At 30.4% G+C, this 15,460-nt stretch overlaps 1 protein-coding gene across 1 annotated transcript; it reads right to left on the reverse strand.

Moving 5' to 3' along the window:
* Nucleotides 1–11,082: 11,082 nt before the first annotated feature.
* On the reverse strand, nucleotides 11,083–11,484 carry LOC136088139 (uncharacterized). Its single transcript, XM_065811802.1, has one exon. The coding sequence runs from the start codon at nucleotides 11,482–11,484 to the stop codon at nucleotides 11,083–11,085; it is 402 nt and encodes a 133-aa protein (XP_065667874.1).
* Between the last annotated feature and the right edge of the window lie 3,976 nt (nucleotides 11,485–15,460).

The raw sequence follows: 15,460 nt of genomic DNA on the forward strand, positions 1-15,460 counted from the left end.
TGTGGTGTTTCGATTTTTGAGATATTACGATGAAGCCTGAATGGTTTAACAATAATATTATTGTCCCAAACATCAGTGTTTAGAATCATGTCTCTTTCAGTACATTTTATATTCACTTTGAATGATCGATTGTATTTATTTTCACGGTTAAGCTCTACATCAATTGGTTCGATACCTATTTCATTTTTAATGTGGTTAGACAGATCTTCTTCCGATATTGTGTTACAGACCCCTCCTACAAAAATATAAAATTCTCGCACCTGCAATTCACCTGCTATGGAGTTTCTTTTTAATGCAATTTTATTTTCAAAAATCGGCTTTATTTTAGGTTTTTCTGTTAGGGCTTTACTTTCTGCATTGTTTTTTTTTAACTACCGTAAAGGCACGATCATTTTTTTTCCAGTCCTCTCTTTTTTCAATAATTGGTGGTTACATTTGGATCTTTTTAGCATAGGTGCCTCTATTTTGGTTTCTGTTTTCGTATGTTTTTAAACTAGACTCCATAATGGTAGTCTCATTATGAAGGAAACGTAAAGGTATATCATTTAGAGTATTTTCAGTGTTTGCGGAATGATTTTCTATTGAACCAGAAACAAAAGATTTTTCAGTATTAAGCGGTTTTTGAGATGATAAATTACTGCAGCTGTTAGAAAGCAGCGATTTTTGAGATGATAAATTACTGCAGCTGTTAGAAAGCAGCGATTTTTGAGATGATAAATTACTGCAGCTGTTAGAAAGCAGCGGTTTTTGAGACGATAAATTACTGCAGCTGTTAGAAAGCAGCGTGTTTTGATTTTTTTCGATTTTTTTGCACGTCTGCTGTAATTCATCATAATTGACTTGTAATAAGTGTAGTTCGTCTCTGATTTTCTTGTTTTCTAATTTAATTGTTTTAACGCACTCGACGAGCTCTTTTAAGGTCGACAACAGATTTACATCTGGTAATTGATGTAATTGTTGACTACTTTGTTTGCAATTAGATAAAAATTTATTAAAATCTTTGTGAAGCTGTTTTTCTGTTAATGATATCGACATAAAATATATGTCATCTAGACATGTTGCGATTTTATAACGCTTTCTAAGATTTTTTCTTACAGGATCTTCAGCGTCAAGAGTAATGTTGACAGAGGAGAATTGATCCATACCAAAACTTTCTAAGATCTCGGTGAATAGAGTTACTCTTAGATTAAAAATGTCAGCTTCTTTAAATTGCAAAAAACTTTGGATGATAATATCTTTCGGATGAGAGCATATTTCTACGATACTATTTAAGTAATATTCACATATATTTTTTGAATTCAAATTTGAGAATATCTCGCTAATTTCTCTTGGAGCCATCTTTTCATTTTATTATAACTTTTTTTCTTTGTTTTTACTCAGTTAAAAATGCAGCAAAAAAACATGCTTACACGGCGGTTTATGGTCAGTCCAAATTTTAATCGAAGTTTGACTGACCTTCGACATATTTTAGTAAAAGATTAGCACTAGACACTAGATATTCGGTATCGTATAAGTCGATACCGAGAAGAATGGTCTCGTATCGCGGGGTATCGCTTATAAACTAATGTCGATACTATCAGTATCGGTTCGATACCACTCGATACCGAAAAGGAAGGTCTCTTATCTTGTGGTATTGCTTATGTTCCAATGTCGACACTATCAGTATCGCTTTGGTACCAAACGATACCGAAAATAAAAAGAATCGTATAGTATTGCATGGTCTCGAATTGAGGCTCTCAATAAAACAAAAACAAAAAAATTATAATGTGACTTATTGAATTTTTTATTAACAAAATACAAGTACAATTGCTTTTTAGATATTTAGTTATTGTTTTTTTAATAATCTACAATACTTCGGTTATCGTCCATTCGTTGTTTTTTCCTTTGCCTTACTTTCGTTGATATTTTAGGATTTTCTTTTATTAATATTGGCAAAGATAAGTCTGATTCATGTCCTATATCACTTTCATTTTCTTGTTCGATGGGCCATTTTTTAATGTAATTTTCAAGAGCGGAATAGTTCTGCATGATAAATACAAGCATATCTGCCTTGTCACTATCGAGATTGTATCTACGATCATTGATGACAAGGCCAGAAGCAGAAAATGCTCTTTCAGATGATGCAAAGGTTGGTGGAGTTTCCAACCAAGATCTTGCAACACCCAAAAGTTCCGCTGCATGCTGCTTCCACCATGCTAAGGTGTCAGTTTTTCCTGCATTTCTGGATGTTATTGTTTTTTGGTATTTTTCAATTTCAAGTTTAATTGGAGGGTTTTCATGTATATGATGTGAATTAGTATCTTCCTTATACTTTGCTAAAATAATATTGTACTCATTTTCCTCCCAACCTTGTGCATTATCAGCAACGGAATCGTTGCTACCGTTGTTATTGCTGGAGCTTGAGACAGACAATGAAGAATTCTCAAAGTATTCTTTGGTTGTGGGGTGGTTTTTAACCCGTTTTTGAATATTTTCATCGTCAACATCAAGAAGATGTCCACGAAAAAATGAAGGTAATGTCCTAGTGCAAATGCAGCTAATTTACGGCCTTTGTCTAGGAATCTCTAATTTAGTTCTGATAATAAGTCCTTCAAGAATTTTTTTACTAATTTGTTGTTTCCATGAGTAACATAATTATTTTTTTCTTTCTCGATGAAGTTGATGAGTGCTGTTACTTTCCACAGTGACATGTCAATTCAAATCTCTGTGTCAGAAGATAAAAAAACTGATTAATTCTTTAACAGATTTAAGCACTGGAACAATAGCTTCAAAGAGTAGGAACTGTTCATTTGTAGGTACGATTTTCTTCCAATCATCACCTTTTGTATCGCGTAAGTATATTAGTGGTACCTTCTGTCGAAGCATGACGTGCAGCATATCGTAATGGCTGTTTCATCTCGTGGTTACTGTGGAGGGTATTTTGAGATAACTCACATCTAACCTTGAACAAGCATCTTTCAACGAAGCACTGAAGGCTGTCGATTTATGAAGCCTGGTAGTAAGTGAGCTGGCTTTAAGAAAAGGATCTTTCAGTTCCGGGGTACCCTCAACTGTTCTTTGAAGTGCAGTGGTGAGTTTGTGATCACTGCATGTAACAGAACATTCTTCTTTAGTTATTAAAGACACACTGTTGTTTAGAGCACATCCCATATGGGATGCCTGATCAATAGCACACAGTTAATTGAGTATCTTTTTTAATGATTCAGGGTATGAGAGTGTGTTATCAAGTGTTTTTGCAATGTTGATACCAGTGTGTCGCTCTTTGAATAGGCACACTTCTAATGTAAATTTCTTTAAGGCAAAGTCTGGCGAGATATAATGTAATGTCACGGACACGTATGAACTATTTGCTCTTGATGCCCAGCGGTTGGTGGTTATGGCAACCTGATTAAGATCTATGAGCTCTTTTTCCATAACTTCATGCATTACTACCTTCAGTGTATGGTAAAGCTGAGGGAGTTTATTTTTTGAGAAAGTCGTTGAATATTTTATTGTAGCATTTGGTAATATTTTGTTCATCAATCAATTTTCAGAATCAGCAAAACTGAACGGCAAGCGCTCAGTAGCAATCAAAGTAATGATGTCATGATCAACTACTAATTGACACCGATCTTGGAGTGGCCACTTTTTTGTAACCGCCTTCTTAGGGAGAGTGAGAGTTTTGAAGGCTACATCTTTTGCGGATTCAGAAGCACCTGCCTCGATTACGTTTAGTTCTTCATCTATGTGTGATATCCGCTCGTCTCCTTTTTTTTGAAGTTCAATGAATAACTTCCTATGTTGTGTTTGAATATGCTTTCGTAAGCCAGTAGTACTTGCTTGCTTTGTTGCAAGCTTATTTCCAAAAGTTTTACACAGAGCAGATTTTCCTGAAAATGTAAAATACAGTTTAATAACAAATAAAATGGCTTTACTTTTTTATTATTATTTTATTTTATTTTTATCAAAAACAACAGAGCCGAGATGCTTCGAACTCACTTGGGGCCTTAGGCAAAATTAAGTTTTGGGGGCATTTACTGTAAATTTTACCTATAAAAAAATGTCAAAAGAGTTAAATAATTTCAGAAATATTATTACCAAAAAAAGACCCTTTGATAGGCGTGAATTTAATTTTTTTTTTTTTTTTTTTTACAATTAGTTACTAGGTATCTTTATATGAAACAAAAATAAATTCATAGCGGGCCGGCATACAATGGTCATCAATTTAGTACACTGTGCTTTGCACATGTTTTTATGAATTATTGCTCCACCAATTAAATTAATTTTTTTAAATCTTAATAGTTAATAAACAATAATAGTTATAACGTAAAAATGTAAAAAAAACCCTGCATTTTTAGTTAAAAAAAAAAATTAAAAAAGTTTAATTTCTCATGAAAGACTTGAACCTAGAACTTCGAGCATATATGCCATAACTCTATATCCGCTTAGCCACGCAAACTTACAAGTTTTAAAGCTAATTTAATTTTAAGTTAAAGTTAAGTTAATTTAAAGTTAATAGTTATAATATGTAACAATAATTCTGCCGGTAATTCATTTTAGAATTATTTCATGACATTGCCGGCAATTACTTTTTAAGATAAAGTATAAAAAATACTTAGTAAGTAGTGCTTACCTATATTTTTCTTGAAATAATTCCAGATTAAAGATGTTGTAAAAGGCATAACGAGTGAAGATCAGTTTTCTTTAATAACTAAAGTATACTTATGTTTAATTGTTTAAAACTAAAGTTTAGTTGTTGAATGTTGAACACAGAACAAGCCGAGAATTACGATACCAGGAGAGATTTAATTAAAGTAACGATACCAGAAGAGAAATTAAAATATGAATGCGATATCACACAATTAATTAAATTAAAATAACTAACCATGAGCGAGATCTCGTCTCGTTCTCGTTTCTCGTGAGAAATGGGACTTCTCGTGAGAAACGAGAAATAGAAAATTTTCGCGAGAAGTAGAACGACACTTAAATATTATATTATTTTCCAAATTAAAAATTATTATAATTTACAAAATGCTTAATAATTTGTTTTTTTAATTAATTAATATTTTGACTCCGTGATTTTAATAAATCTAATTAAAAATTTAATTTGTTTTTGACAAAAATAAATTAAATTTTTAATTAGATTTTTAATTAGATTTTTTAATTAGATTTTTTTTTTTAAATCTAATTAAAAAATTTTAATTAGATTTTAAATATATTTAATTAGATTTTAAATACAAAAACTTTTTGTATAAAATGGTGCACTTTCGACTTAATTTCATTAGTTTACCAGTGGAATTCAACTTGACACTTATTGTTCATATTGAAAAGAAATATTCTTGCCTCATTTCAACGATCAAAAATGTCTCCAAGAAAAAAAAAAATCTGGAGATATTTTCAAAAAACAAGTGACGGTGCTGAATGCAAGGCGTGCAAAAAGTCTTTGAAAACAAAAGATGGAAACACAAGCGGACTTCATCGTCACCTCGAAAAAAAACACAGCCAAGATTACGTTGAGTATTCTGAAAAAACTGACGACTCTCTTCTTCCTCCTCCTAAAATAAAATAACGAACCATGGTCGGAATGCTTGAAACAAAGTCCAAAGATGACAAAGACAATTCCATTCAAAAACAGTTTGACTCTGCAATGCTGGATTACTTTTGCACTGATCTGGCATCCTTTTCAGCAGTCGAAGGAAGAGGTTTCAAGAAATTGTTCGACATTGCAAACCCTAAACTGAGCCTTCATCACAGAACAACTTATTCAAGAAAGCTTTCAATTCGGTCAAGAGAAGTTCAAGCTGGAATGAAGAGCATAATAATGGAGATTGCGCCAAATCTAAAAAGTGCTGAATTTACTTCTGACCTTTGGACTTCTAGAGCTCAGGACATCTACATCTCTTGGACTTTTCATGCTATTGACGAAAATTGGAGACTACATCACTGGACACCCCATGTCCAACAGTTCCCAGGCAGACACACAGATATCATAATTAAAGGAAAGCTGGACTCTTTCTTAGAAGAACTAAATTTGCCTGCTGATTTGCCAATGTACTGCGTGAACGACCAGGCAAGAAACATGAAACTTGCAGTCAAATTGTCAAAGCGCCTTGACCTATACTTGTGCAACAGTCATATTTTGCAATGTGCAGTTCGAGACTCATTTGGAATGACTGCTGGAATGGATGATGCTTTGCAAACATGCAAAGATTTGGCTTCTTTAACTCACCAGTCAACAGTTGCAGCTGAGTTGCTTGAATCAGAATCAGACGCTCAAGGAATCAATTTTAGACAGTTACGCCAATCTGTTGACACAAGATGGAATAGTGAACTGGATTGCATGGCTTCTGTCCTACATCTAAAGAGTGCAATTATCAGCTTATGTGCAAATGAAGATATTTTTTCTTCAAAGATCATCAATGCATCACGGTGGAAATCAATCGAGGAAGCAGTAGAAATTTTGGCACCACTTAAAGAAGCTACAGAAACGGGGTCGGCTGAGTCTACTCCAACAATTAACACTGTCGGCAATTCTCTTTATTTAATCCATGACAAGATTGATCAATTTATTGAGACGGATGGAAAAAATGGCTACGATGTTTTGTATGCAAAAAACTTAAAAAGCTGCATTGAGAAAAGATTTCCTCTTTGTCACACTGGAAACTTATTGAGTGCTGCAGCAAACTACTTAAATCCTGCTTTAAAGGAACTTCACTTGAACCTCTTCAAAAAATTTCAAACAACAAAAGAATGGTTAGCCTTACAGGTTAAGGATAATGTTGAGTGCCAACCTGTTGCCAGAGTCCTTTCAGCAGATTTGTCCCCTAATTCAAAACTGAAGCGCAAGTTAAACGTCAGACTTGAAACACAAGAGCCAACATCTGAACTGAATCCTATTTTGAGCGATATGTGTCAGTATGAATATCTCCCTGATGCCAAAAAAGACTTGCCGATTCTTGATTGGTGGAAATTGCGTTCAAATACATTGCCAGAACTCTCTTCATTAGCTAGACAAATTTTAGCTTTTCCAGCAAGTTCAACTAAAGTTTTTTGCTCAGGTGGAAATGTCGTCCGATCATCCAGACACAAGTTACACCCAGAAAAAGTGGAACAAATCATCTTAATCAGAGAAAACATTGTCTTGTTGGAAAAGTTTGGCAAAAAAATTCTGAATTAATATTTGAAAAAGTTGTTTACATTTGACAAATGTCATTTGTGTCTATTTGTCAAAACCATGTTTACATTTTTTTTTTACTTGGATTCTAATAAATTTGTTTTCAAAAATTGTTAAATTTCTCGTCTCGGTCTCGTCTCGGTTTGAAAAAACCTAGTCTCGCTCATGGTTAAAAATAACTGTAGTGACTGTTGAGCAATCAACTCCCTTTGAACAATCATTTCTAATACTCGTTTAGAATAATCATTAACCATTGCATCACAAGCAATTTTCTTTGGAGAATTATATGAAAAACATTCTTTAATTATTACAAAACTATTCTCTTGGAGATTATATCCGCACAGAAAATTTTTGCTTGAATGGAATAAAAATTCGATAGAGTTGGAATAACGACATGGAAAATTACACATTGCAGGGGCTGATCAAGGTCATTGTTCTAGGGGGGCATTCTGACCCAAAAAAAATAAGGTTTGCGTTTTTTCAAAATAAAACAACTGTTTCATTTGATATTTAGAATGGTTTTAGAAAGGTTTTAAGATAGTTAGTAATAATAAATATATTGAATGGTTATATAAATTTTTTTTATTTTTTCTTATTTTTTTTAATTTTATCAATAATATTTTGAAGTTCGACGTTTCTTAGGTAGGGGAAGGGGGTAGTTACCCCGAACACCCCCCCCACCTCCCTTACCTTTTTGTCCGCCCTTACACACTGTTTAACATAATTTAATAATTTATAAAAACTTAATATAAAAATAAATGTTGAAAAAATCTTTTCTTTCCTTTTAATCACGGTAGAAAAAATTTTAATAAGGATAACAGATGAGAAATTAAATGATAAACATGATGTCATACAACCAGCTTAGAGAAGTTTTTTTTTATAATAAATGAACCATATATATATCTCATTAATTATACGAATTTACTATTTCAAATTATAAATCGTTTATAAAATACCATGGAAGTTCTCATGATGACCCAAGTTGCAATACCAAATGGTACTATCGGTACCAAACAATACCAACATAACCGATAACTTTTGATACTAGTATCGATATTGATACGGTAAGGTATCGCACCGAGACCAAACGATACCAACATAACCGATACTTTCAATACCAGTATCGCGTGATCGCAAAGTCGATACTGTTAAGTATCGCATCGAGACCAAACTGTACCAAACAGTACCAAAGAGAAATCGAGACTCGAGACCGATTATCTAGTGTCTAATTAGCACATTTGTCCAACAGCATCTGTAGATCCAAGATCATCTGTACACTTTTGTCCAAGATCATCTGTATTTTTCTTTTACTCTAATAACATCTGTTCAATATCATCTGAAATTCAACGATCCCTAATAACATCTTTAGAAAGTTGTAACTACATCTGGTAATCTTTCTCCAAGTTTAATAACATCGGGAAGAATTTTCTCCAGTAGTTAAATCTGAAAAAATTCCAATGTGCAACTATATCTGGTTAAAATAATACATTATTACAGGTACGTAGGAACAAAAATGTGCTGGGTTAAGGGGCCCCGAAATAGTTTAAAGGATTTTTTTTTCAGTCAATTTTTTCATTTATTTGGAATTTCATGTGGCGGGGGGGGGGGGGGCAAATGCCTCTGCTTCCCCCACCCCCCACCCCCCGATTTCTACGGGCCTCTATAAGTTAATTTCATCTTAAAAATAACTTCATCTTAAAATCTACAGATATTGTTGCACAAATGTTATTACACTTTAATAATTTAAAAGATGTAACTACATCTGCAGAATCCACAGATGTAGTTGCACAGACGTTATTACACTCTGATAATTTAAAAGATGTAACTACATCGGTAATAGATCTAGATCCAACCCGTTCACTTAACGACGATTTTAATTTTAAATAAAATAAGATCAGTGGGCGTATTAGCTAACTAAATAAAACACGACACCTGCTAACAATAAACGCTGCTAATTTAATTTATGTCTCAATGATCTTGCCAATTTTTACTTACTGTGGTTTAATCAACTTAAAACACACTGCAACCCAATTATACTGAATCAACCGTTTATATAGTAGAATAAACCAAATAATATCAAATGCAAATAAAATTTCAAATGTTAATATAAATTTGCCGCATTTTAAAGAAGTCAATGAAAAAAAGGCTTTAACTTGCGTTTTTAAGATCTTAAAGAAAGAACTTGGTTCATGTGTATTTTCTAACAGTTTTAAGGCAATTTGTCATTCAGCAATCACAAGAAACAATGAAATATCACTGAAGATACTTAAAGTAAAGCTTGAATCCACGAAAAAAGGTTTCTTTTACCAAGGAGTAATTTTGTATAATAGTCTCCCATTCGCTTTTCGCCAGAGTAAGAACCTAAGAGAATTTAAAACTAAACTAATGGATATTTCTAACTTTTAAATTTTATTTTATTCTGTGATAAATCTACCAATGTTTTAATATTATATTTAATTTAATATTAATATTATATTATATTATATACAATGTTTTAGTATATATATTTATATTCTTAAATAACTGTTAAATTTATTTATATTTTAATGTATCAGGGCCCAATAGGATAACAGCCTAATTTATTGTGCTGATTTAGCATTACCTGTATAAATATTTTACAATAAATAAATAAATAATATTCATGTAATTTTTGCACAGATGTTATGAGACACCAATGAAATTTCAGATGTTGTTGGACAGATGTTATTATACCGCCATTCTTATTTTTATGTCAGATTATTTTGTTTCAAAAATATTTAAAAAATACATAACTTCACTTTTACCGGGAAAGTGCGTCACAACGCTAGTCACTGAAAAAGATCGTAAAAGTAATCATCATTTTATCCCATCATCATTTTATGAAAGAGTAATCATCATTTTATGCTACTATCTTTTTATGCTATCATCATTTTATGCTATCATCAAGAGTAATCATCATCATATACTATCAAAGTAATCATCATTTTATGCTATCATCATTTTATGAAAGAGTTCAACTTATTAGTTGCATGTAAAAGTAAAACATAATTTTAATAAAATCTTTAAAAGAATATAAAATTACATTTGTTGTTATTTAGTAACCAAAATTTTTTAAATGAGAAACTAATCAAGCTAACTGAAACGAAGATGACATAAAAAATGCTATTAAAGCAGTCAAGTTGAAGCAAATGTCTTTAAGAAAAGGTTGTAAAAATTTTAGTGTGTCAAAAGATTCGCTACATGGGCGTATTAAAAAGGCTTTACGTATTTTAGATACTAATTTACTTGGAAGATTTAGAAAAGTGCTTTCTGATAACCAAGAGCAATATCTAAGAAGAAATAAGTATATTAAAGAAGAAATACCCTTACAAAAAAACCCAGTAAACTTCCAGTGAAAAAATGTTCCAAATAACCTTCACCCAGTACTCATTCAAAAGTTGCTTCAAATGTTAAGTTGATTGAATTTCATGGTATGTCAGTTGATTGTCGATCCAAGACCAAATATTTTCAATTGGGTTGAGATCTGGTGATCTAGGGAACCGGAGCATCACATTGAACTTTTTTTTCAAAAAATATTCTTTGAGTGAGTGAGCTGTGTGAGCTGAAGTCCCATCTTGTTGAAAGATTAATTGCTTGCTTCTGCCATACAAGTGTCTGATTGATGGAACTAAACACGTTTCCAATGTGTTCTTGTAGAGTTATTGATTAATTCGGCATTCGTACAGCTTACAGAAGCCTATACCTTTGTGAGAAAAACATCCCCAGATGCCAACCGTACCTCCACCGCCTTGTCGACGATGTTGCAAAAACCTGTCTGAATATTTCTCACTTGCAAATCTTTTGACATAAGTTCTTCCCTTGCAGTTTACGACTTGAAAATTAGCTTCATCACTCAAAATAACTTTTTCCCACTGTTCTACAGACCAGTCCAGGCTTTCTTTGGATCACACTCATCGTTTCCGTTTATCTGTGATTGAAAGAATAGGTTTTCTAGCAGCTATGTACGTTCCAATACCTTTGTCCATCAATGTTCGCCTCACGTGCTCTCTGCTAACTTTTGGATTATTTTTTGACTTGTTGAAGATTTGAGCTAGCTTTTTGTAGCTGAGTCTGGGGTTTTCTCTGCTCATTCTGAATATACCACTTTTGTCACGGTTGCTGAGTTTGGATGGTCTCCCAGAACGCGGCATGTCGGAGATGTCCTTGGTAAGTTCCCAAGTTTTGATGGTTTTTCGAACGCAATACTCGGAAACATGAAGTATTTTGCCTATTTGAACATTTGTGTGATTTTTTGTCCTCGCCATACCAATAACTTGCCACTTGATCTCACTAGAAACTGATTTTCGACCCATTTGCACGCAATTGAAATTAATTTGAAATTTACAATATTTCAAGTTGATTTTTAATGAATTAAAAGCTGCCTGATGATGTTGTGATGAATTTTTTGATTGTAAACTACTCATTTCAACTTTATTTAAAATAAAAAAAATTTTTCGCACCACTAATATTAAGGTAAATGTTTTTTTTTTTTTTATTGACCTTGGCTCAAATTTTGTCAAAAACAAGTTTATGTAAGCATATTGTGGATCTAAATATATTATGCATGTTTCTATATTTAAATATAGAAATTGATCCCTGACTGATTATAACAGTATATATATTATAAATTAAAAAGATTAAAAACGTTTTTTATAAAGGTTTTCTATGATTACGACGTTATTTATTTTATATGAAAAAGTGTAATATCGTTTAATTAGCGAATAAAAGTTAAAAAAAATAAATAATAATAGATTGAGATAATTATCTCGATCGATTAAATATAGAAATCGATCGAGATAACTACATCGATAGTGCTTATTTGATGCATTTAAATGGTTTATATTTTTTTAAGCTTCAATTAAATTTTTTTCTATTTTAACCATTTGAACCAACAAAACAAAAAATCATAGTTGTATTTTTTTCTGTTTTGATATATAGATTCAAATCCTAAAACATAATATATCAATAAAATCTACAAAAAACCTTAATAAAGCAAAATGATTTTGCATAAGCTTACCCGATCGGGTAAGCTTATGCAAAATGATTTTGCTTTATTAAGGATTTTCAAACAAGCTCGGCCGAGCATGTTTGAAAAACTTCATTTGAATGAATAAAAAAATGCGTTTCTCATAAGTCGAGAACCAAAAGGCTGTACGTACATTTTTTGTTTTGGAATAAATGCAATTTTTTTACTTTTTCTGATAACTTATCTAAACTTTTTTATATTTTATTTATTAGGATATGTTAGTATATTTTTTAGGCGAAAAAATCATAATTGAGTTCAGCGGTCTATTGGTTCAACTGACAAGTTATCAAAACAAACAAAAAAATATGAAAAAATTAAATTCGTCTTTTAAATATTGCTTCACATATTACCTTCCGTTTGGGTCTTTGGAGCTAAAAAAAAAATGATACAATATATAAAGGACATATATAATAATTAAAACATATATAATAAATAATATATAAAATAAAAAGTAAAATAGTAAGCAAAAATAAAACAGTATAACAGGTAAAAACATAAATAACTTTAAAAACCAAGGAATAATTATTAAAACAAAAATATATTTTTATTTAAAAATTAATTATTACTTTAAAATAAAAAAATTTGATTGGTGACACTAAAACATAAACTCAGCTAAACTTGTGACAATAAAAGTTAGTTACTATTAGAGATAAAACGGTAATCAAAATAATTAATACTAAAAAAAATATACTAAAACCATAATAACAAATACAAGACTTAAATTGAAAAAAAAATCAGACGAAAATAGCAAGCAAGTTGAAATGAAAAAAATCTTATAAATTGTTTTTCTATAAAATAAAATTAAGACATGATAGTCTTAACAAAATTATGTTAATTATAGCATTAAAATCTAATACCTGCTTTAAAATAAGCTCTGCGCTCGTCATTAGATTTTTCACAGTGCAACACTGACATCATTTTTTGAAAAGTTTGGAAACTTGCATAGAGTTTATATATCTATTGTAAGTTGTATAAAAATTGCAGATTAGCAGATTCTCGAATTGAATTGATTCTGGAATTCCAGAGTATAAGTGTTTAAATTAATACTTTTTTTACCTGTTATTAAATGCAACACAGTAGGATCAAGGCCAACTTTTTTTGAAACAGAAAACTTTGAAGAGCCTTTTTTTCCTGATAGCGAAGCATTCAACTTATTTCTTTCATTAGCATCCAACTTTCCTAAGCATCCAACTTATTTCTTTCATTAAAATGGCCTAATAACTGTTTGACCAGCTTTTTTCCTGTGGGTGCTTTTAAGACCCTATTAAGAATCATATTTTCAGTGACTTCTTTGTCACTGCACATAATATAGTTATGCTGGTAGTGATGATGAAAAAGGCATTTGAAATGAATTTTAAGTAAAATTGAATGTTTTCTGATTGAAGTCGATTAAAGTCAATTGAATTGAACAAATTTTCATAAAACGAATTTGTTAAGAAAAAGAGAGGAATCAGGATGATCATTAATGACGTCATTAGTTGAAAAAGACCTGAGCTGTTTGGATTGGCATTGGGTTGAGAAAGGAGGAATTGCTGGTAATGTTTGTAATAAAAGTGGTGGTATTTGTGAATTTGTTAGTTGTAAATGTAATGGAAATGGTTTTCAATGGGTTGTTGGCGGTTGAGAAATCAATAGTTTTGCCTTCTAACTTGGCAATTCTTCGCTCAAGTCACTTTCTTCTGCTAACAAGCCTTAAAAGTGAAATAAAATCCATACATAAGGCATTATAAAACTGAGGGTATTTTAAACAGAGGGTATTATAAAACAGAAGATATTTTAAAAATTAGGGTAAATAAAAGTTTCAAAATAGAATATATATTTAAATCTACTGAATGGTCAAACAACACAGTGAATGTCTTAAAGAAAAATGAAGTACAATAAAATAAGCTAGTAATAGCCATAAAACAGTTGATAAAGTAAATCAAAAATGTTTAGCTATTATAATTCCATTTATAATTTTAAAAATATTTTATAATAAAATTCTTTTTGTTGTAAAAAAAAACTAGAATTGCCAAAATTGATCTCAGTTATGTCAGGGTTTTATTTGGAATACAAATGACTGTTTACTTACTTTCTATTTTTTTGTACAACGTTGTTAGCTTCTTAGCAAAATCTTCTTTTAATGCTATAGTATGAGTATTATAGATATTGTAAAAATATATGACACAAAATTATATTTTATGATGAAACAGGATAGGTTAATCAATTTTTGTTTATGTTTAATATCTGCTTTTCCAAAATTGTAAGGTTTCGATGAGATTTCATTATTAAAGTGTTAAAGCCATTTTTATAAATGGAACTATTAGTAGAATAAACTTACTAACAATAACTCCATATGCTGAACTGTTATATATTCAACTTTAAAAGAATACTAAAAAGTAAATAAAGTTTTATCCAGAGTTTGAACTGATCTTGTTCAATTTTATAACATATGAACCTCAATTTCATTTGTTATGTTTAGCAACTTCTTATCTTTTTTTTCTTGAGAAGAAAGCCTTTTTTCAAAAATACTACTTCCAAACTGTCAAAATATAATTACTATTTCATTAATATTAAGTATATCTTTAAAAACAGATGATAAAAATAATTTTATATTTGGTTTTTTAAAACCCGACCAGAGACATAAAAACAAAATATTAGTAAATTGCAATGAATATGGAAAGTTATGAATGGATGCTAGCAAAGGCCACAAGGACCACTTTGATGATTAAAAAACCGGAACTACATCAGTTTTAACAAAAAGTCTAATTGTTGCTTGCCCATTTCTTCAAGATCCTCTAAATGTATTTTTAAAGAGCAATAATAAATTAGTCAATTTACTAATATTATTTAATAATAATATTTTTATAAAAACACTTATCAAACTTTTTTTCTTCCTTTTAAATATATATATATATATATATATATATATATATATATATATATATATATATATATATATATATATATATATATATATATATATATATATATATATATATATATATATATATATATATATATATATATATATATATATATATATATATATATATATATATATACAGTGATGGGCACAAACTTTTTTATTATAGTTTAACTAAACTACTAACTAAAACTAAAAAAAAGTAGTTAAAGTTTTAGTTACAAACTTTTTATAAAAAGTAGTTAACTTAAACTAATTAGTAATAGTTAACTAAAATTCAACTTTTTAACTTTTTTTTTTTTTCAACTCAAGAAAATTTGTTGATGAATTTATGTTTCCGCTAACCATTTTATTAACA

This window comes from Hydra vulgaris, chromosome 12 (genome assembly GCF_038396675.1).
Source record: "Hydra vulgaris chromosome 12, alternate assembly HydraT2T_AEP".
Lineage (NCBI taxonomy): Eukaryota > Metazoa > Cnidaria > Hydrozoa > Anthoathecata > Hydridae > Hydra > Hydra vulgaris.

Excerpts from the sequence above, each read along its gene's own strand:
- LOC136088139 (XM_065811802.1), bottom strand. The coding sequence starts at position 11,484 with ATGGGTCGAAAATCAGTTTCTAGTGAGATCAAGTGGCAAGTTATTGGT.